This window comes from Megascapheus bottae, chromosome 22, assembly GCF_031878675.1.
Source record: "Megascapheus bottae isolate mThoBot1 chromosome 22, mThoBot2.hap1, whole genome shotgun sequence".
NCBI lineage: Eukaryota > Metazoa > Chordata > Mammalia > Rodentia > Geomyidae > Megascapheus > Megascapheus bottae.
The window spans coordinates 31,103,956-31,127,916 of record NC_143530.1 but is presented as its reverse complement, the minus strand read 5'-3'; the positions used below and the strand labels follow the sequence as shown (position 1 = coordinate 31,127,916).

Below are 23,961 nucleotides of genomic sequence, written 5' to 3'. Positions count from 1 at the left end.
CATGGCTACAAGTCTCTAATTTTGTTTACTACTTGGTCTTCACAGGAATGAAGGGAATGCAAAGTAACCAATATTAATTAAACACTTAACCATAAATATTAATTAAATATCTACTACATAATAAGGGTTACTCCAAGTAATCTCTTATACAATTAACATGTCACTTACTTAAGTTGTAAAAGTGTTTCACTGATGGAGGAGTCAGGCAACATATGAGCAGTGGTTGAAAGACAATGAGGAAGCAAGCTGATGGCATGTATCTTTGAAGACAGTGTTCCACATAGAAGAACATGGAACACTTCCAGTAGGAAGAGAGCACCAATGCTTGCTGGGCTAGGAGAGATAGGTGGTATGTGAAGAACAGCTTGGATAAGAAGCATGAAGAACAACTTCTAAGCCATGGTAATAGTTGGAACTTGGATAAAATGGTGAACACTTAAAAAGTTATGAGTAGCTTTGGGCCCGGAGTGTGGCCTAATGGTAGAGTGCTTACCTAGCATGCACAAAGACCCGGGTTCAATTCCTTGGTACCACATACATAGAAAAAAGCCGGAAGTGGTGCTGAGGCTCAAGTGGTAGAGCTCTAGCCTTGAGAAAGTCCAAGGACAGTGCTCAGCCGCTGAGTTCAAGCCCAGGACTGGCAAAAAAAAAAAAAAAAGTTATGAGTAGCTTAGCATATTCTGTCACAGACACTAAAAGGGAGGTTTCAGTTGCGTAGTGAAACAGTTGTACAAAGAAATAAAGGGAGGCCTATCAACCAGTGACTCATTCCTGTAATTCTAGCTCCTCTAGAGGATGAGATCTGAAGTTTACATTTTGAAGCCAGCTCAGGCTGTGAAGTCTGGGAGACTCATATCTCTAATTAATATGCAAAAAGCCAGAAGTGGAGCTGTGTGGCTCAAACGGTAGTGTGCCAGCCTTGAGTAAAAAGAGCTAAGGGACAGTACCTAGGCCCTGAGTACCAGCACCAAAAAAAAAAAAAAAAAAAAAAAGTCGAAACTCTTCTTTGAAGATACATGGGTGGATGGTATTTTAGGACATTATATGATGTCATGCAAATGATACTATCATTTGCCTTGTCATATGTAGTCCATAATTTCTTGGGAGCAGGGACTCACCATTACAACGTATAGATTATGGATTCACAATTATAATGTATAGATTATGTAATCTATACATATCCTAATTCAACATCTTAACAGATGATTTTTATCAATACTAATATGAAAGTCATATATTATTCAGTGACAACATGGCATAACGAAAAGGCTTTACCATTCCTCCCTTCCCTCTCTCCCTCCATCCTTTCTACCACCCTTGACTTACAGTACTGAGTTTTTAAACTCACAGGCCTCGCCTCTGCTAGGCTGTTCACTCGGGTCACACCTCCAGCCTGACCTTTGCTGATTGTTTTGCAGCTAGTCTAGCCATGTTTTTCTGCTGAGACTATGATCCTGTAGATTCGGCCTCCTGAGTGGCTAGGGTTATAAGCATGAGCCACAAGAGCCAGGCTGAGCGCATGGCACTGTGTCGATGACTCCAAGTCAGCCCTTCGCCGTGAGGCCCTCCACACCCCCCCCCCATGGCTATACAGCCGCGGCCCAGTGCCGCCCAGAGGATGGTGGTGACAAGCTAAATTATGTCTGAAGGACTTCGGTCCTGACCACGGAGCGCGGGAAGAGGGAGCCCAGGGGATGCGTCCATCGCTCCTCAGAGCCCGCCTCTTCACGCTCCCACGGGAGCTGAACTAGCCCCGCCTCCCCGTCCCGAACTCACTGAGCATGCGCCGAGAGCTCACAGCACGCCGACGTCCAACCCCGCCGGGAAGGTGGGTAGGGGGGGCGGAGCCACGTGTCTGCGCACGCGCGCATGGACACATAGGCGGAAGTGGAGGGCGGGCGCGGGTGATGCGAGTACCTTCCTGTGCAGCGCCGGAGGCTGCGGAAAGTGCGGGAGGAGGAGAGGGAGCGAAGGAAGCTGAGGTGACGGCGGTGGGCATGGGGAGGGTGTGGGGGGGTCACCCCCCCCGGACGCCACAGGTGACTGACACACCTGCTGGGGAGTGGGCGTGCCCCGGGCGCCCTCCTCCTCCTCCTCCCCGGAGAGCGCCGTCCCCCTGTGGGGAAGCCGGGGGATGGCAGGTGGAACTTGTTTTCCTGATGAACGGAAACCTGCCGGCGCGGTTTCCCGGAAGCAGCGTCTGCTCCCCCCCTCATCCCGCCCCGCCCGGGGGACGTCGGTTGGGCCGCGGTCTCCTCTCCAGGCCGCGATCGGGAGGGGAAGGGAGCCGTGGGCCACCCCGGCTTGGCCGGAGCGCGTCCGCAGTCGAGAGCCCCTTCCGGGTTCTGGGTCGAACCCAGGGCCTTCCCGGGTCCCCGGACCTTCCCCGGCCTCGCCTCCCGGCCCTCCTTGTCTTTGCACACTTAACTCTTCCTCCCCACCCCCCATCCTGTCTTTTCTTCCTCTCAAAGGAATGTTGAAAGGAATAGGCGGCGTGATTTGTTGTGCTGATAGAATTTGGGACCCCGGCGGGGGGGGGGAGCGTGGTGGCAAGTAGGATACCCCCCCACACACTGCCTCCTCCTAATCATCATCATCATAAATGGGCGGCTTTCCATTTGCATGTCTTCTACAGAAGGGGTAGTGTGGGTCCACAGTGTCCAGAGTGAATTAAGACAATGTAGAACGAGGAAAACAGCATTTTGGAAATAATTTAGATAGCATACTGTTTACGTAACAGAGAGAATACATCCTAATGATGGCTTTCTCATGTGGGGGTGGAAAAATGCATAAGCGCAGTCCCCTCTGCGTTTAAATTTCCCTTTACTGAATATTTCTACTTTGAAGGATGTACAGTTTTTGAATTATGTTTTGAATTTACGAAGCGGTCTCGGGCAAGGACTCTCACCTATGAGATTTCTTTCCCTATTTAAGTTCCAAGGCAAAATGATGATCATCTTAATTTCTTTTTTTTTTTCATCCTGCACTATACAGGACTTTGTGTCATCAAGTGATAGGTAATAGCTGTCATTAATGTTTGAAATGGAAGGGGAGATGGTTGACATTGGAGATCACCATCTCTTGAGTATCAATGCAATGGAAATGAGCTCATCTGCACGTACATTCCACATGCTTTGTGGGGAATTCAGGAGAAATAGAGATATTTAGCAGGCATGTTTAGAAAAGGAAGTACATTTGTGGCTCAGATCTGCAGCCGAGAAATGTGTTATGAGATTTATATTCGTGAGTAGAAATTTAATGTTGGTTACATGGACAAAAAGTCCAAGAGTCCTTTTCCTTTCTGACATTTTGTTTTGTGCTAGAACATCATAAGGTGACATTATTATCTCTTGCCTTAAAAAATTTTTACAGCCAGACTAGGTGGCTCAGGCCTGTAATCTTAGCTACTCAGGAGGCTGAGTGCTGAGGATCACGATTCAAAGCCAGCCCAGGCACTAAAGGCCTTGAGACTTTTATCTCCAATGAACTACTAGAAAACTGGAAGTGGGGATGTGACTCAAGGGGTAGGGCATTGGTCTTGAGCTGAAGAGCTCAGGGACAGCGCCCAGATCCCGAGTTCAAGCCCCATGACCCAGAAGTATATAGAAATATATATTTTGCAGCCAGGCACTAATGGCTCATGCCTGTAATCCTAGCTACTCAGGAAGCCTTGGTTAAGGGTACAACATAAGCAACCTTTGTGCTAAGTAGTGTGAGAAGTAGCCAGAAAGAGAAGAGATTACGGGTTAATCTAGTAATCTGACCAAGAGAAAAATGGCTGCTTCTTCCTTTGGTTTTCTCTAAAGGAAAAAAAAAAATGTTTTGTTTGAACTCAGAATCCTTCTAGCAGTAGGAGCAAAACCAGATTTTAGGTGTATTTATGAATGTAGAGTCAATAGTGGTTTCTGCAAAGTATACATGTGAGAGACAGGAAAGTTCTTAATAGAACTCTGGCATTTAGCTTGTGTTTCAATACTGGGGACCATTAAGTGATTTAGGGAATAAAGGAAAAAAGACTGGGAATAATTAAACTTTAGCAGTTTTAAATTTTGAGATTCTGTAGAGCTTACAAGTAGAAGTATCAAGGAAACTTGGGGGTTGGGCATGGCAGTGCATGCCTGCAATCCTAACTATATTGGATAATAGCTATTTGAAACCAGTCTGAGTAAGAGTTAGTGAAATCCTCTTCCAAAATAAGATGGATATGGTGGTGTAGGCTTTAATCCCAACTAGACAGAGTTGTAGATGGGAAGATTACAGTTGGAAGCTACCTGGAACAAAAAAAAAGCTTTCCAGGACCAAAAACACTGAGACCTTATCTGGGAAAAAAAAAAAAAAAAGCAAAATGGGGCTTAGACATGACTGAAGTGTTAGAGCAGAGTACCTGCCTAGCAAGTGTGGAGGACTCAACGTTCAAATCCCAGTACTGCAACAAAGAGAGGGGAGGAGGGAGGGAAGGAGTGAGAGAGAGAGAGGGAGGAAGGGAGGGAGAAGAAGAAGGAGGAGGAAAAGGGGGGGAGGAAGGGAGATCACAAATCCCTATTCTTGTCTCCATCTGCTTCCAAGATATAGATGACCTTCAGCTCACCAGATCAACCCAGCACTATTTCTAAAAAGCTAAATAATGCCAATTAACATTATTAATGTTAGTTAACAATAATGTTAGCTAAATAATGATAACAGTTCTATATGTCATAGAACACCAACAAAACTCAGCACATTTTAATTCCCTTACCCCTTAAAGCTGAAAAAGATCAACTTGCCAAGGGTTCTTCCGTAAGCCAGATCTGTCAGAATTCAAATACATAGGGCAAACCCCATTTTATAGTACTTCCTTATTGTATGAGCTGTAACTGAATTGAGCCAGTACAGTAGTGCTTGTCATTTTGTTACATTCTAAGAATCTCAGAAGAAGGTGACTTTACAAAAGAGTCACCTTCTGGAGAAATGTCTTAATAGTAGTAAAGGCATGGGAAATTTTTAGTTGTTCTATGTAACTATGAATAAAATATCTGATTGTATTTTCTTCCAATCTGTCTTCTGTAAAATTTTCACTTTACCCATAGAGTTTTCTAACACACAGTCCCTTTCAAAGATCATATTTACACAGAACATGAGTAATTACAGACTGAATGATTACAGGAATCATTGCTTGCTAGATAACAGAATACTCAGTCTTGAGTCTTACCTTTTTCTTCTCTTCTGGGAGCATTAGGGACACGAAATGGACAAAGCAGAGCACATTAAAGCTGAACTGCAGTACCTGAACCTGAGCAGAGAGGAGACAGACCCTGAGCAAAATGCAAGAGTGTTAGTCCATGGTGCATTTCAAAAACAGAGCAGAAATGCTTTAGGCCGTTGTTGAAAAACAAGCAAAAAAAAAACAAAACTGGAAAGGAAAGAAGTTTTGAGATATCTCTTGAGGGCTTCAAGAATTATAAATCGCGGGGCCGGGAGTTTGGCCTAGTGGTTAAAGTGCTTGCCTAGCATGCATGAAGACCCGGGTTCGATTCCTCGGTACCACATACATAGAAAAAAGCCAGAAGTGGTGCTGAGGCTCAAGTGGTAGAGCTCTAGCCTTGAAAAAGTCCAAGGACAGAGCTCAGGCCCTGAGCTCAAGCCCAGGACTGGCAAAAAAAAAAAAAAAAAGAATTATAAATCGGGGCCGGGGAAAAAGCCGGAAGTGGTGCTGAGGCTCAAGTGGTAGAGCTCTAGCCTTGAGAAAGTCCAAGGACAGTGCTCAGGCTCTGAGCTCAAGCCCAGGACTGGCAAAAAAAAAAATTATAAATTTAAACATGACACTAGTGGGTCACACCTATAATCCTAGCTACTCAGGAGGCTGAGATCTAAGGATCACAATTCAAGGCCAGCCCTAGCAGGAGTCTGTGAGACTCTTTTCTCCAGTTACCTGCCAGAAAAACAGAAGTGGGGCTGTGGCTCAAAGTGGTAGAGCACTAATGTTGAGTGAAAAAGCTCTCAGGGACAGCACCCAGCCCCTGAGTACAAACCCAGCAAAAAACCAAAAAAAAAAAAGGGAACTATAAATTCACTAGACACAAAAATCATATGTTTAATTCTTTGATAAAATAAAAATGCTGGGTTTGCTTTGGCCTTTTTTTGCTGTGGAAATAGCTATTATTTCATATTTAGTATAGTGATCTTTGTCAGGGGAGATACTCTCTGCAGAGCGGGCATACCATTTAGGTTTATTAGAAGCTGGTATATGAGAAGTAATGTATTGATATCCAGAGAAAACAGTTTACATCTACATAATTTTAAGTATTATTTGAATTACTGTTTGGATTAACACATTCTGAACTAAACATTTTGCTTTAATTGTTTTATTTCCTTCTTTAGAACTTGGAACAGAGAACAAAATTTCCAGTGAATGAAAAAGAGGAGAGCAAGAAAGATAACTTGGAAAGTACTGAATGTTGCAAAATAGGGACAATGGATCTCAAGTTCAACAACTCAAGGAAATACATCTCTATCACTGTGCCACCTAAGACTCAGACAATGTCACCACACATCAAGTCAATTGAGGACGTTGTAGTACTTGGCATAAACCTCAGCAAATTTAACAAACCTACTCAGTTTTTCATATGTGTCGCTGGAGTTTTTGTATTTTACCTAATCTATGGATACTTGCAGGTAATAATGTAGCTGTTTGTTAATTATTTATCGTGATGTCAATCTAGGCACTTACTAATTCCAACATACTTTTTAGCTACAGGATATTGGTTGATACAAATTTCTAATTTTTTTGTAGAATAAGAGAAAAGGGCTTCATAAAAGAGCTGCTAAAAATGAACATCAGAATTCCACAGTTGAGTGTTTCAAGTGGTAAGGGATATGTAGAAATCTTAAAAAATTACAAAATAAAAATTTAAATTTTTAACAAAATGTAATTGTTAGCCAGTATTAGTTGCTAAAAGAAACAAACATTGGAATCTAGGAGCTAATTTCCCAGTAAAAATGAACAATTACACTGCTTACTCTTGATTCTTGGAGCTCCGTGATAAGAAAATATCAGTAGATTCATCTAAAAACTGTCTGTCTAATTCTGTAACACTTGAATCATTATTTTTTTTCTGTTTCTTTTTGTGTATCTAGTTATGTTCTAATTCTTGTTGGTTTTCTCTTCAAAGTTTACTAGTTTTATTTTTGCATGATCTTTTATTTCTGGAAAAAGTTTCTGAAATGCAACCGTTTGTTCATATTTTCATTGTGTTATGGGACACATCTGTCAGCAGCAAATTCTTGACCTTCAAAAACATGGGTTGAGGATCTAGACTTATGTAAACAGAAATGTGTAGGAATTAACAGCATCAGTGACCACTTCCTTAATGAATGTCTTCAGCCAATAACAACTTTGATTTTTTCTTTTCTTCTTTGTCCTTTTTTTTTTCTTGGCACCATTCCTAAGACATGAACTTGGGGACTATCCCTGAGTTTTTTGTTTTTTGTTTTTTTTAACTCAAGGCTAGTATTCTACCACTTAAACCACAGCTCTACTTTCAACTTAGGATTTGCTTACAAAACTTTATAATAAAAAGGAACTTTTATAATTCAAGAAAGGGAAAATGATTAAAACTGGTAATATTTCCTGTATTCATTGCTGCTAATAAGTTAGCTTAATAACCTGAAAAAAGTATTCCTTTTCATTATCTTATGGAGATGAATTATAAGCTAGATGTAAACAAATAAATTAAACAGCTATATTTTTAGCTAGCTTATAAAATGCCTTGAAAATATTAATGCAAAATAGAAACATGAATTCAATGTGCTTATAACTAATCTTCCACTGGAAAGTGATCCAAAACTTACATGATGAATGTATTTAAAAATTCTTTTTCTCTCTTGGAGTATTATCTCACCTTGTCAGGAAGGCATGTTTGAACCACACATGTATCTTGAGTTTGAAATTTCTGTTGAGAGTCATATTTTTCCTTTGGTATTGCACTGTTTCAAATAGATTGGAACAAAAGGCAGCCATTGCAAAAGAAAACGAACTAGGAATATACCTATAAATTTAATTTAATAACTTTCTATTTGATCAATAATCAGATGTTAACTTATACTTAATTTGTACAGTTTTAAGTTGCATACACCATGGCTAATTATGTTTATATTCTGCTACTTTCACTTTCTGAAAACATTTTTACCAACTCTTAAATGTAATTGCATGTCAAAATAGCTCAAGGACAGTTATTTGGACTTGGCAATGTAAATGTTATATTCTTCCCTGAACACCTATACAAAGTTATATTTATCTGAGCAAAATTTAGCTAGAGAACTTTATAAGACTATACCATTTACTAACTTGTGGAAATACCTATTAATAATTGATATAAATGTTACTTGCTAATTTTGTGTTTAGGCATATTAAATATCCACTTGGAATTTTGGATAATCTGACATAAAAAATTCAAAAAAATAATACTGATATGAACTTCCTTTGCTTCTATAGAAAATAGAGATGTTAGATGCTTAGTGAAATACACTTTTTATTAGAGTTTCTTTATGTGTTCCATGCTATTTTATTTATTTTTTATTTATTTACAAGTGTATTTTATTGTCGGGGTGATATAAAGAGGGCTTACAGTTACATCCATCAGGTAGTAGGTACATTACTTCTTGAACACTGATACCCCTTCCCATGTTTTTCTCCCAGTTTCCCTCCTCCTACCCCCTCCCAATCATCTTGTTTTAGTCATACACCTTTTTTATTGTTTTGATGAAGTTTTAGTTTGAGTCTTTTTTTTCCCCGGTGAAGAAGCATAAGAATTATCTTTGTTTTTTGGTTATTTTTCTGTTAGTTTTCATACTTTTTCCCCGGTGAAGAAGCATAAGAATTATCTTTGTTTTTTGGTTATTTTTCTGTTAGTTTTCATACTTGTAATCTGGTATCCATTTTTGGAAAGGATTCTAACCTCTCAATTTTCCTATGAAGAGCCTTGTGATTTTTTTTTTAATCTCCCCTTTTTAGTGTGTTTGTAGCTTTGTTTTTGTTTAACCATGTGTTTATAATATTTACTGTGAGAAAGTCAGTATAATTTAATGAAGTTAACAATATTCATGTGTCTTTTAACAGGAATTAATATTTTCAGTGGAGGGTTTTAAGTCCTTTGGCTGGTACCTTACTTTAGTGCAGTTTGCATTTTACTCCATATTTGGTCTAATAGAACTTCAACTTGTTCAGGATAAAAGGAGAAGGTATGTGGTTTGTTTGGTTTTCTTGATAGTTAAATTCACTAGTATTAGTTGAATCTTTAAAAGAAAATTTTAGCATGTTGAATATGCATGAAATTTACATTTCCTATTAACATCTAATCATGAACTGTTGTAAATATAATCAGCTTATTAAAAATAAATACACTGTTAAAAAATAACATCTCTTTAAGTATAATATTATAAATATATATATTCACATATATATATATGTATAGTGTAGAAAGTAGTGGTGGCTCCTATCCGTAGTTCCAACTACCGTAAGGAGGTAGAAATGCAGAACAATTAACAAGAGTCCATCTCGAGTAATAAGCTCTGTATGTGGTTGATCGTGATGTGCCATCTGTCATCCCATTGATCAGTAGGGTTGATTTGACTAATCTGGCTCGCTAGGCAGGTGTCCCCATCCTGCCTCACCACTCACTGTTTGTCTCTCCTAAAATTGCTTACTGGGTTGAAGAGCACAACCATCCCAATAAAGGAGGACTGCTCTTCAGTCCAGGGTATATGAGTAGCCTTGCTCCTTTGCTGGAACCTCTAAATAAACTCTCAACTAATAAACTGAGCATGGTGGGTCTCGACTGCAATCATGGCTATTCAGGAGGAATAGATGGAAAGACTGTAGTCCAAGAGTTGGCCACCAGCAAAAATGGAAGACACTATCTGAAAAATAGCTAAAGATGGCTAAGTGGTCGAGCACCTGCCTAGCTAGTTTAAGACCCAGAGTTCACACTCCAGCAAATGTGTACGTGTGTGTGTGTGTGTATTAAGATATACAATATATTTCTGTATTTAAAATTTACTGATAGAAGTATGATTCCTTCAAGATTTATATTGCAACTTATTAATCAGTGTTAAAGTGAAATACTATCTGTTTTTATTGTGATTTTATGTGAAATTGATTTTTGTGTATCCAGCAGACATTGTCTGAAATGTCCAGTAGCTGAAATTTGCATTCTGTTTTTCTTCTTCTGCTACTAAGGTTTGAACTTAGGGCCTCTTCTTGCTGGCTCACCAAGCTTGACTGGTTTGCTTGCCCAGCTAGCACTCAGTCCTGGAGCTGTGCTTCCAATATGGAACTTGGTACTCTTAAACATTAGAAAAACATTGCATTTCTTTTCATTAACACTAAAAAATGCTCATTACAGTCTATTGCCTTATGTAAAACTGCTCATTTGTCCTATAACTATCTAAACTGTGTTTACTGTTTTTGGACTCCTTACAGTTATATAGACAGTGATTTTTTAGAATGAACAGGATTTGAAATTAGAAAACCTGAGTTTGTGTTTTGGCCACTACTACCATCAGGGTCTCATGGACGTTTCTACACTTTTGCGATTCTAATGTGATCATGTAGGAAAAGCATATTATGAACTATAGTACCCCAAATATACTAGTTCCTGCTTTTCTTCAAAAAATATATAACTGTTTACTAAGTACTTTGCATGTTTAATGTAGGAGACATGTCAAATTGGTTTTGAAAGGCTTTTTTTTTTTTTTTTTTTTTTTGCCAGTCTTGGGCTTGAGCTCAGGGCCTGACCACTGTCCTTGGGCTTTCTCAAGGCTAGAGCTCTACCACTTGAGCCTCAGAACCACTTTGGGCTTTTTTCTATGTATGTGGTACTGAGGAATTGAACCTGGGTCTTCCTGCATGCTAGGCAAGCACTCTACCACTAGGCCAAACTCCTGGCCCTGAAAGGCTTTTTGATTGCATTTTCTCCACCATTTCCAAAGAATACATTTGCAATGTTAAATAAAATAGAAAACAATGTCAGTCCTAGACAAAAACTGATAAAAATCCAGCTTTGTCACTTGACCAGTGAGAAAACCAAGGCCTCAAGGAGCACTGAGATTTTTTTTTTTTTTAATGAGGTAATAGCAAATTGTTCTCTCCACAGAGGGAATCTTTTGAATTTAGGTTCTCTAAGTTTCAGGCTGTCCTATGATGCTTTTCTAATCATTCCTTATATTCCTGGCTGGAATTTTAAGTTTATCTTAAAGACTAAATATGATTTGTATTATTGCCTGGGTGTTACTGTCCTTTATCCATTGATTGGAAAAGTAAAATGTCAAGCCCTTGGACAAAGTGAAAAAGTGTCTGTGTGCATGGAAACACATGGGCATACCAAGTATTTTTGATAGATATTTTTGATAGATAAATGCTGACTGTTTAAATTGCAAAGTCTTCAAAGTTGAACTATCAATGATGCATTTCAATGGCAGTTTTCTAGACACTATTTTAACTTATATATGACCATATAAACGATGCAAAAAATTTCAATATTTTCATTTAAACTGCAACACAAATCCCACATGTAAATTATATCTAAGTGTGTAGCATAATCAAATTATGTGAGTGATGCCTCATTGGGCTTAACCCCAGTGTATAGAGTAATTATATTAGACCATTAACTAGCCAAAGTGAACATATGCCAATAGTAATGGCTCCAAATTCTAAAGATGCCAAGTTTCTTCTTTAGGAAATTCATTATACTTATAAACTGACATGTTGAATTGAAACCCCTTTGTACTTGAAAATAAGAACTCATTTTTTTAATTAAAAGAAATCTAGATAGAGTCTAAGTAAATAGGAGACATCTAGATAATTCATCTTAAAGTTATTATATCATTTCATAGAATGCAAAAAGGTCATTTGTTAGATATTATAATAAAAATCATGAAAAGTATGTTAAAATACATATATCTGTTTTCTAGAGGAATTCTGCTCTAGTTTTCCCAGCAGATTAGATAACCTGCATTTTTCCTAATGCTAGATGAAAACATTAGGAAACAAAAGAACAATTTAAAAGTTAAAAAGTTTAAGGTAGTACATAAGAGATTGAGGGTTGGTAGTGTTAAAAATACATTGTACCCATGAATGAAGATGGCACAGGAAAAATAATAAATATTTTAATATATAAAGTTACAGAGTACTTTTTTTTACTGTTGTAGAGGCAATATTTTTAAGTGATCTCTTTTTTTTTAAGTTAAGATAGTTTTAATCTTTGGGCAGAACCAGTCTTTAAAAGAAATCACTACCTTTATCTCTATATACCTTCAGCAGGAATCTGAGTAGCTTTCTTAAGATATTGCTTTTTCACATAGTTGAGAAAACTCATTTAGGATTAATTAAATAAAGGTAAATTATTACTTAATCTACATTCTTTTATAAAAACTTGGAAGTTTTTGCTGATATTTCCAGAAATATTGACCAGAAATTAGAAAAGCAATTAGACATTAAGTTAGTATGAATTGGGTCCCAAAAATGAAGATTTTAAAAATTGTCTTTTACAGAATACCAGGAAAAACCTACATGATAATAGCTTTTCTAACTGTGGGTACTATGGGGTTATCAAACACTTCATTGGGCTACCTGAATTACCCTACCCAAGTCATCTTCAAGTGCTGCAAATTGATTCCTGTTATGATAGGCGGAGTTTTTATTCAAGGTATAGTAATGATACATTTTCATATTATTTGAAACAAATAGGATACAGTTTGGCATCTGGCATTAGGAAAAATTAACCATCCATATTTTTATTTTAGTGAGCATTGTACATATTGTAACCATTCTCAGTGCTATCTTACAAAAATAAGGTATTCTAAAAACATTGACATTGCTTTGGTGTAAGTAGCTGTGACCAATAATTTGTACTTGGAAAAAATTTTTAAAAAGTAGCAGTTTTATTATCTTAACGCAATGCTAGCAGTATTCATACATTGAATACATTGAAATCATCAATCAGAAGTACCTGGAGAGTTCCTTTTTCTCAATACTTTTATTCTTCTAATGTTTCCAGGCATAAGAATGCAATCTATAGCCTTTGTAGAGTGGTTAATTTTTATTTTGACATAAAGCTTAAACTAAACAGAACTATTTTTTTTAATGTGGTCCTTGGGCTTGAACTCATATCCCTGAGCTTTTTTGCTCAAAGCTACCTCTCTACCATTGAAGCCAAAGCCACTTCCATCTTTTTGGTGACTGACCGGAGAAAAGAATCTCACAGACTTTCCTGCCCAGGCTAGCTTCCAACATTGATTCTCAGATCTCAGCCTCCTGAGAAGCTAGAAACATAGACACCAGCTAGAACTACTTGTCTGTACTGACCCTGCCTACTTACTGATGTCATGAAGTTGCAGCAAGCATATGAGCTCTGTGGAAGTAAAAGGGAAGGAGGAGCCAGTTGTAGCAACAAGCAGTTTTTATAGCAACAGCTATAAAAACCATTAGAGGGACATATCTTTTGCTAGTAATGGATCTCAAATTCAGATCCTCATACGTTTGCTCAGCTTTTCCACTCATGGCTGGTACTCTACCACTTGAGCCTGCCTCTAGTACCAACTCTCTGCTGGATAACTCTTTCAGATTTGTCTGTCTGAGCTAGCTCCAAACTGTGATCCTCAGATCTGAGCCTTGTGAATAGCTAGGATTATAGTTGTGAGCCACTAGCATCTGGTTATCAATGAAGTTTATATATAGGTGGTCCTACTTGTAGGAAGAAAAATTTACGATAAATCCCTTTTACAAAAAAAAAAAAAAAAAAAAACGCATTTAACAATTTGACTTGACACATATATGTCCTTGTAAATCCTAACAAAAAGTTACACCATATACCACTTTTTGAAATAGTAATGCAGTCAAGTAAATTATTGCCTGCTAGATGTTAACCTCATTCTATAAGAAAATATATGGCCTTCTACTATACATTAAAGAGATACTATTATCAAAAATTGTGTGGATATGTTATTAGTTTCTTTCAAAATACCATCATGCATAATGCTTTGATCAACACTGGATCACTATAGAAAGGAGGTCCCGAACATTACCAAGTGGACATTACAACTGTCATTAAGTGTACTCTATGATGCTGTATAGCAAGGACATTAATCAGTGTCCTCACCATCAAACAATGAAAGACTGGTTGATTCACTCTCATAACATAAATAAGACCTCCTTTCTAACCTCTGTGCTAAGTGCATGTTGTTATTTCTTGATAATTTTCAGAAGCCCTTCTGTGATTGTCTTGTGCCTTGATCTAGCTAAGTGTTTTTCAGTTTGCTATAAAGATGAACAGTAATTCCTACTATCCTTGATTAGGTGCATAGATCTAACACTAGGATGTGTGGTTACTTCCTAATGAGGCCATCTTTCCTGTGTTTCCTATAGGGAAGCGTTACAATATTGCAGATGTATCTGCTGCAGTATGTATGAGTCTTGGCCTGATCTGGTTTACTTTGGCTGATAGCACAGTTGCACCAAACTTCAACGTGACAGGTAAGAAATTTATTTATATTCTTAGATTTTACAGGCAGTTTTTAAAGGTCATAGAATTTTGATTCAGGTGTGACACTGGTGAGTCTCCTGTGTAGCATAGGTCTCTCAGACTTTCCCTATAGATTATACTCAGAATATCACAATTCTAGAAATACAACAATTTTTCTAATTTAAAAACCTTTAAAATGTGAATATTTAATAGTCATTGTTCTAGAGAAAGAGAAAAAGTATGTACTTTAATATTAAATGTATAAATATGGATATTGTCATAGAGCATCATCCTGCACTAAACTAAATTTTGTAAGATAAATTTCCTTTTTTTTCAAAAGATAAATAGGTAGTACAGTGTTTCAGAAATCAAAATAAAAGATAAATATTGAAATCCTGCTTTTATTTTAATTGTCTTTCAGACACTTTTGGGGGTATTTTGATGTTTATATTATATTTTCCTAAAATTTTGGAAATTTATTAGAACTAGTGTCATTTCATTTTCTAACCTGACAAAATAGTATTTACAATATGTAATTATGTGATAACTAACTATTGCTTAAACTATTAATGTATATTAGATGATACAATTGATTATGTGACAACTAAATTAATTGAAACCATTTGACAAGTCAGTAAATTCACTGAAATAAGTATGGGTGAAAACTGAATATTGAGAGAACTCATAAAGCAAACTTTCCAACAAAAAACTTGGAAAGCATAGAGAGTACATATTATGAATATGATTTATGTAAAAGAGAAAATATACAATTCTACACAGGAGCCATACTCAAAGATAGAGGGTCTTCGTGGTATGTGTTCAAAGCTAAACCTTCCAGTAATGCAGGGAGTTATTATGGTTTTTCTTCACATCTGTTGTTTTTGTTTTTTGGGTCCCCCCCCCTAAATTTAACTGACTAGCCACCAATCCCTTCATCTTAAAAGAATGTCTTCTATGCTGGATTGATGCAGTATTTCCTTCAACCATACAATCTAGGGTTAAAGTGGAGCCTTATTTAATGTAGTAGTGAAGCACAGTAAAGTCAACCGAATCAACTCAATTTGTTGTTTTTATTTACTTTTTTTGTTGTAATACCATCTTTGTGCTTATTACAACTGTTTTAATATCTTTGTGCTAAGGTGTAAGCATTATGGAGCAAATGGGTTGGAGATGTGCTTTTGCTTTTTAAACTTAGCCCATGTGATAAATAAAGTGATTCCTTCTTTTCTACCTTGAAGGCGTGATGCTTATTTCCCTGGCACTCTGTGCAGATGCAGTCATTGGAAATGTTCAAGAGAAGGCTATGAAACTCCATAATGCTTCTAATTCTGAAATGGTAAATGCTCCAGTGCTCTTTCTTTGCATAGGGAAGACTAAGAAATGATAATTTTCCTAATTTGGGGGAAAATAATACTAAAGGACCTGCATTGCATTTTAAAGCCAGTCTGTCATTTTCTTCATCAATTAATGCAAACATTATTAGTTTTTATTTTGTTAGTCGTGGGACTTGAACTCTGGGCCTGGGCGCTGTCCCTGAGCTCTTTAGCTCAAAGCTACCACCCTACCCCTTGAGCTGCATCACTTCTTCAAACATTATTTTTAAGACCATTGACTTGATTGTATATCTGATACATTTTTTTCTTAATTGATTTATAGGGTTTTTTTTTATAATCTGTTAAAAAATCCTTTGTTACATTTTTTCCTCTGCTCTTTGTATTTGGTTTTATTTTCTATGTAGAACTTTATAATGTGTATTAATCTAATTTAGCTTTTCTTTTTTGGTGTCCATTTGCCATGTTCGGAAGGCAACCCTTAAGATTTTAAAGTTTTTGCTTATGTTATCTAGTAGTTTCATTATTTCCTTTTTACTAAATCCTAATTTAGTTGCAAGTTTTTAAATATTTGTTCCTCTGTAGGGTTACCCATTTGTCCCAGTAACATTTATTAAGCAATCTGCATTACCAGTTTATTTTAAAAGCCTTTATCATATCGTATTCTAATGCAGATTTCAGAATTCATTTCTTCAGGATTTATTTCTGTACCTGTGTGCATAACAACAGCAGCTTTATTATACATTTAGGATCTGTTAGGACTAGCCACTGTTGTTCCTTTTCTTTTTCAGAATATCATTCCCCGTAGTTATTCTTGGGTGTTCATACCCCCAAATTAACTAGAAATGGCATTGGTATTGTGATGGGTGTGGCATTGAATTATAAGTTAATTTAGGGAAAATGGCATCTGTACACTTGATTCTTTCAGTCCAAGACTCAGGTATGACTTTTCTTTTATTCAAGTTTTCTTTTATGTCCATTAGAATTTAAAGTCTTCTTTATATAAATTCAGCATGATTTTTTATTAAAGTTGTTGTAGATGTTTCGCCCTTTTGTTGTTCTTATTGTAAATAATCTTTCCTTCAGTATATCTTCTGGATTTTTTTCATACGTACAAAGTGTGTGTTTACATTAATTTTATAACTAACCACTTTGCTAGACAGAACATACTGCATTAAGGACATATAGCAATATTCTTCCCTCTTTCTCATCACAAGGTGGGGGCACCTAAGTAACATCCTAGAAATATAATAGCTAATGTTGTTCAGGAATTTTCTTGGTCATCATCACTTCTCTCTTGATCAGGTAAAGGTGGCCTCAGAGAGAACTGAAGTACAGGTGATTGAAAAGTGAATATAACATACTATAGTGGTTAAAATGATACCCTCAGTTCCTGTCCTAGCATAACAGCTCTCATTTAGGAAACATTCCTTAAAATCTCTTAAGTCTAGTTTGTTCATTTGAAAACTGGGTAATTAACACAACATCACAAGCATCTCCCTTCAAGGTTGGTTGTGAGAAATGAGTGGGGCAATGCACTTAGATTACCCAGAGAATAAAACCTGACCCGCTAGTATTTACAGGAGCTGCTGCTATTCCACTGTATGAAGACTATATAAAAGAGTTGTAGGAAAACAGAGTTAAACAATAAGGTATCAACTACTTGTTTTCATTTTATTTGAATATCTTTTGCAAACAATGTTCAGAGTTGCTTCATGCTTTATAGCTTTAAAGTTTTGTTTATATGTACTATGATAGCATTGAAATCTATTTGAATTCAATAATTAAGCACAAATGAGAAACTACTTCAGCATATCAATAACTAGGTTATTTAGTAAGAGGTATACTTAGGAACTTAAAGTTGCCCTTATAGAAATGATATTACTATTGTTACAGTATCTCACTTTGTTACCTGATATATTGGATATATTTGTATTTGGTTATTTGAAATTGGATAGGGAAGGGGGGAAAACAAGATGAGGGATGGGGGTGGGGGGAGGGGAATGGGGACCAAGACAGGTGGAAGGGAATCAATGTATGTGAATTAATGCACCTTCTATCTGGCAAATATCATGTAACCCTTCTATTAATTACAATAAAAAATATATGGAAAAAAATGTTTTGTTTAATCCTGGCATTGGTGACTCATGCCTATAATCCTGGCTACTCAGGAGGCTAGGATCTGAGAATCATGGGTCACCAGACTCTTTATCTCCAATTAACTACCAATAAAGCCAGAAGTAGAGCTGTGGCTCTACTAGTGCTAGACTTGAGCAAGAAAAGCCCAATGATACTGCCCATAGACCCATAGTTCAAGCCCTAGAACTGACACAAATAAAAAATTTTTGTTTTATAAAATTAATTAAATAGACTTACATAGCTATCTATGAATCCCCACATTTTCTGCTTCTGATTTGATGGTACTTTTCCTCTTTATTTTTATCTGCACTAGGTTTTGTATTCTTACTCAATTGGTTTTATATATATTTTATTGGGACTGACCTGCACTAGTGGATTGGGCCCTGCAGTAACATTTTGTTCCAAGGTAAACACTCATCACATTTTTTTTTAACAATGAACATCTTCCATTAAAGAATTTTCTCTAAGTATTTCTGCCTTCTCTTGCTTCAAAAGAGGTTGTTCTTTAAATAGTTTGATACCTTCTCTAATATAATGTTACAGATCAGAAACTTTCTCAGAAATGATATGATTGGTATTTAAATTGGTTTTATATTAATTTTATATTGTTATGTGCTGTAAGTTGATTATTTTTTTTTTTGCCAGTCCTGGGCTTGAGCTCAGGGCCTGAGCACTGTCCTTGGACTTTCTCAAGGCTAGAGCTCTACCATTTGAGCCTCAGCACCCCTTCTGGCTTTTTTCTGTTTATGTGGTACCGAGGAATCGAACCCCGGCCTTTGTGCAAGCTAGGCAAGCACTCTACCACTAGGCCAAACACCCGGCCCAATTTTTAAGCAGTTTATAATGTAGAAGTGGAGGATTTTTAAATTTTATCATTTTCCCATCAAATCAAAACTAATCTTTGCTTGACTATACTGTTAAATGGCTTATTACTGCTCAAGAAATTGATTAAAATCTTTAGCCTTTTTTCATGTGTAATAGCCCAGGTTTGTTTTCTGTTCTTCTAATGGACTTTTGGACTCATTGCAGAATCCAATCCAGACCTATGGCTACGCTTTCCTCTTTTCCCTCACTGGGTACTTTGGAATCTCTTTTGTTCTGGCTTTGATTAAAATTTTTGGTGCACTTCTTGCTGTAACAGGTAAGAGTTTAAGTTGCTTTAACATTAACGTATTTAAAAATAAACAGCATTTTTTGAGATCTTCTTTTCCAAGACATAAGAAAACTTGTCTTCATTAAAAGCATTGTCATATTTTTCTAGTTTATTCATTCACTTAGTGTTTTAATTCTAAAGAAATGTTGTATGTATTTCTGTCTTGAAGTTTTAATTTTTATTTTTCCAGTGCTGAGGATGGAAACTAGGCAATTGCTTTCCTACTAAGCTACTTTGGAGGTTTAGTTTATAAGTCAAGCATATACATTTACCTGACTTGTAACTTTTAAGTGTATTAGTAATGTATATTATTGCTATAAAACTATGAATACCTTCAAATGAAATGCTACCCTTTATGTATAATTTATTATGGAACTATAAAGATGAATTTTAAATAATTTGTTTAGGCCTTTCACTTCTGCCTTTTCTAGATCAATAGTCAGATACACTTCTTTCTTGACTAATGATAATTCTGCATCTACTTCTTACAACTACTTTGCCTCATACTTTAGAGGAATGAAAGCTGCACTTGTTTGGTTTTAAGGAATACGCAGCTGTGGGAAAGGAGCCAGTGACTAGGTGCAGGCCTCATTCTTGACAGTGTAGGTGGAGTTTTTGTTTTGTTTTTGTTTGGGGGGGGGGTGTTTATTGCTGTTTTCCTTCTATGTAGAAGAAAGAGAGCTCTTATTATGAACAGTACCATTCTGGGTATTTTGTCTTATTAGTCATTTAATTCTCATAATAGTCATTAAAAGTATTAAACAGGACCTAACATGTTTCTAGAATCATTTTTTCCCCTTTGTGAATCATTTTTATTTTGCTCTTCATGTACCAAATAGAAAATGCCAGAAATGGTTATGTAAGGTTATAAACAGGTATAAGATAAGAAGCTCATGCAGCAAAAAACGGTGATGGTGTATGCAGGGTTCTTACTCTGCCTTGGTCAAGGGAGAAAGGTCTCAAGTTCTAGGACAGACTTCCAAGTGTAATAACTCAAAAGGTAGGGGAAAAAAAACAACAAAAAATTTATAAACAGGACTGACTGGAAAAGTTCAGTGACCTTGGCATAGTGGTAGATCCCTGTAACCTCAGCATTTTGGAGGCAAGTTTAGCTCCTTCCTACTATGGTCATTTTGTGCATTATAATTATACTTTAACATTTTATTATATTAATTATCTGTTCCCTAAAAATTGTAAACTTCAAAAACAGCAGAATTTATTAACATTGATTTTTATATCATATTTCAAATGACATGTTTAACAAACAAGTATTCAAGAAGGGAATCTATATACAATCACTGGCACTTAGTTTTTAGAACATAATCAAAATTAGGCTAAGGGCTTGCATATCATAGATACATTAATCTATGTAATAAAACATTATGTCTATAGAGTCATAGGTTTCTATGTCTATGTAGTTGTGTTTATATTTCCCGTACCATGTCCATAGCATTGGATATGCAAATATTGATAGCCCTCTTATACTGTTTGGATCTAATAGCCACATATTAAGGATATCATGCGCCTTTTGTTCCTTTGGTCTTGAATTGTCTCACTAAACATGATTCGTTCTCAATTCATCCACTTCCCTGCAAATGCCATTATTTTATCTTATCTGTTGGCTATGTAGAATTCCATTGTATATATATACCACATTTTCTGTATCCATTCTTCTGCAGTAGGGCATCTGGATTGTTTCCATCGCCTGGCTATTGTGAATAGTGCAGAGATGAACATAGCTGAGCAGGTGTCCTTATCATATCTGTGTCATGATGTTCAGGATAGATGCCTAGAAGTAGTATGGCGGGATCGTAGGGAAGGTTAATTTTCAGTTCTTTAAGAAACCTCCACACTGCTTTCCAGAGTGGCTGAACTAGTTTATAATCAGGTGGATCAGTTTTTATTCATACCTGCCACCTCACATAAATTCTGTCATATAATCTGGTATAAATATCTGTTGAGTAAAAATACCTAAAACATTCCCAGAGTAATAAGGCACATTCTAAACCAATGTTTTACCCTACAGTGACAACCGGAAGAAAAGCAATGACCATAGTACTTTCATTTATATGCTTTGCTAAACCGTTCACATTTCAGTAAGTACTTTTTAATTGTATTTTTGCAGTATATTCAATTTTTATAGTATATTTCACTTTTTTCTTTAAAGTTAACTTTTACATTTTTGCAGTTAGTGCAGGGCTGTTCTTGTGTTATTCTACAGAAAAATGTTTTTATACTTTGACTTCCTAACTGATAAGTCTTCTGTTTCAGAAATCTTTTTAATTTGTTATTATCACTTGTATATTCTTATCACTTTACCAGAGCTTAATGAAAATCTGAGCCTCTTACCAATATGACTGAATGTGAATGGCATGTATGTTCCAATATAGCTGTTGTTCCAGTGTGACTGAATATGAATGCTGTGTGCGTTCCATTACGAATACTGTGTACCATTGATTGAGAGTGAATATGAATGCTGAATACATTCCACTGTGACTGAAAGTAGTGGTATATGCATTCTACTTTAACTGAACTCGAGTTATTTCAATGTAAATGAATAAATTACATTTGTAGCCCAAGATTTAGAAAATCATTTACTTTTTCTTTCTACAAAGAATTTAAAGTAGAGAAGTTTTCTTTAAGTGTGTCCTAAATGACACATTTTGTTGAAGGTTTTTTTATTATTTTTTATGAAAGTGTTTAGTGTTCTTTTAACTAACTAGAAAACTGTTTCAAATGAACATCATTTAAACTTACGTTTAATTTTGACATCTCAAACTTAATCCTTAAGATCATTTCAAAGGTAAGCATAAAGAAATTCTGTCACAGATATTTGTTTCTACTTTTCTTCTGACCCTGCTAGGTATATTTTATAGTGATTATGGTGATTTCTCTGCTTTTTCAGGATTATATCCCTTTTTCTCTTTTATCATTTAGAACCACTAATTAGACAGCTGATTTGAATTCCCAAAATGTTCTTTGGTGGAATTCTGTACTCAGTGATAGGGGCTGGACTTTGAATATGTTATTATTCTCAATGTCTAAATGAACCTCATTTGTAAAAATGGAGAAAGAAATGTACTCTCTACGTAAAAGATACTGTTTTAATCTAATTTAAAAATACTATTTAGCCAGCACCAGTGGCTCACACCTATAATCTTAGCTGCTCAGTAGGCTGAGATCTGAGGTTTGTAGTTCAAAGCCAGCCTGGGCACAAAAGTCCATGAGCCTCTTGTCTCCAAACCACCACAAAACTGAAAGTGGCACTGTGATTCAACTGGTAGAGTGCTAGCCTTGAGTTGAAGAGCTCAGGGACAATGCCCAAGCCCAGAGTTCAAGCCCCATACACACACACACACACACACACACACACACACACACACACACACACACACACACACACACCTTTTTATTTTAATACTATTATTGTAAGCCTAATGACACCAAATTTTATCATTGAGGAATTATTGTGGTCTGCTCAGCCATCTATTGTTATTGCTAAATTGTGACCTTCTTAAAATGTTCTTGTCTATTTTTTTTTCTCTTAGGTATGTATGGTCTGGTCTGTTAGTTGTCCTTGGTATTTTTCTCAATGTTTACAGTAAAAATATGGATAAAATACGACTACCCTCACCATATGAACTAGTAAGCAGAGCAAAGGAAGTAAGGAAGTCAAGGACACTGGCACAAACTGTATAGGCACAGATTCATCTTGTTTAATAGAATTTTAGAGGAACAATCATTCACTAACTTCCCAAGAGGATTGCTGTAAAACCAAAGGATCTGAAGGCATACCGTGCACTGTGGATGGGTTGCATATGAAGTGGATTCGTGGCCTCAACCTCTCCTCAGAACATTTCTTGGACTGACTTCTGAAGCACTTAAAAGCCACATCTAGCACGCTCTACAAGAAAATGTCAGTATGAAGGACTGTCCTTTTCTTGAAAATTCCACTGGGCATAGACCATGCTACCAGACTGATTGAATATCAGTAGGGCATATCAATTGATATGTAATGCACACTGTTTTACCTTTACTCCATTTTATTTTGTTATTTAAATTGATTCTCTGTTATAAGAGTAAACTGATTATTTAAAGCCTGGGGAGAATAGCATCCATTATAAATAAAATTATTCTGTGATTTTTTTTAAGTGTTTTAATAGAATTTTGTTATAAAGAGGGACTTGGAAGTTAGAATAAGGCTTGCCATTGGCTTTAAAACTTAGATTTTAGCCAGGCACCAGTGGCTTAAGACTGTAACCTTTCTTACCCAGGAAGTTAAAATCTGAGGATCAAAGTTCAAAGATAGCCCAGGCAGGCAAATCTTAGAAACTGTCCAGCTAAACAGCGAAAAGCCAGACATGGAGGTATGGCTCAAGTAGAAGAGCAGCAGCCTTAGGTAAAAAAGCCATGCAAGAGCTTGAAACCCTGAGCTCAAGTCCCAGAACCAGCATAAAATAAAATATAGTAATAATAATTTATAAAAACCAGAACTTCCAAAATGAGAATTTTATATTATGTATGTAGTTCAGTTGATGCAGAAAGTCAGCAGTCCTGTGTTATGGTCAGTCTGATCTGTTGAGCATTTTCCTATCCCTAGTTTTATGAAAATATGCTTTCCCCAAAAGAAAGTACCCCCAAAGCCGATTGAAATGCTAGAGTCTAAAACTTTAGATTTGTTGAAAAGTGAATGTCTTTATCAGAAATTGAGTGATTTTGTGGGAAAATAAATTGGGAATCCACAATACAGTATATTGAACTCTGCATCCTGAGCATGAATAGTTTATGCTCTAATGTGATCTTTTTGTTTCCCATGACACTGAGGATCTACTGCTACTACATT

The 23,961-nt window shown here is 36.5% G+C and overlaps 1 protein-coding gene across 2 annotated transcripts; it reads left to right on the top strand.

The window, feature by feature from the left end:
* The first annotated feature begins 1,882 nt into the window (after positions 1-1,882).
* Positions 1,883-23,259, top strand: Slc35b3 (solute carrier family 35 member B3). Of its 2 annotated transcripts, XM_090356451.1 has the most exons (10): positions 1,883-1,982; positions 6,358-6,651; positions 9,095-9,216; positions 12,526-12,680; positions 14,399-14,506; positions 15,734-15,831; positions 18,279-18,371; positions 18,995-19,106; positions 21,145-21,214; positions 22,667-23,259. In XM_090356451.1, the coding sequence occupies exons 1-10, from the start codon at positions 1,908-1,910 to the stop codon at positions 22,815-22,817; spliced, it is 1,278 nt and encodes a 425-aa protein (XP_090212577.1). In that variant the 5' UTR covers positions 1,883-1,907; the 3' UTR covers positions 22,818-23,259. The 2 variants fall into 2 exon arrangements, with proteins under 2 accessions (XP_090212577.1, XP_090212578.1); XM_090356452.1 differs by lacking the exon at positions 18,279-18,371.
* Positions 23,260-23,961: the final 702 nt, after the last annotated feature.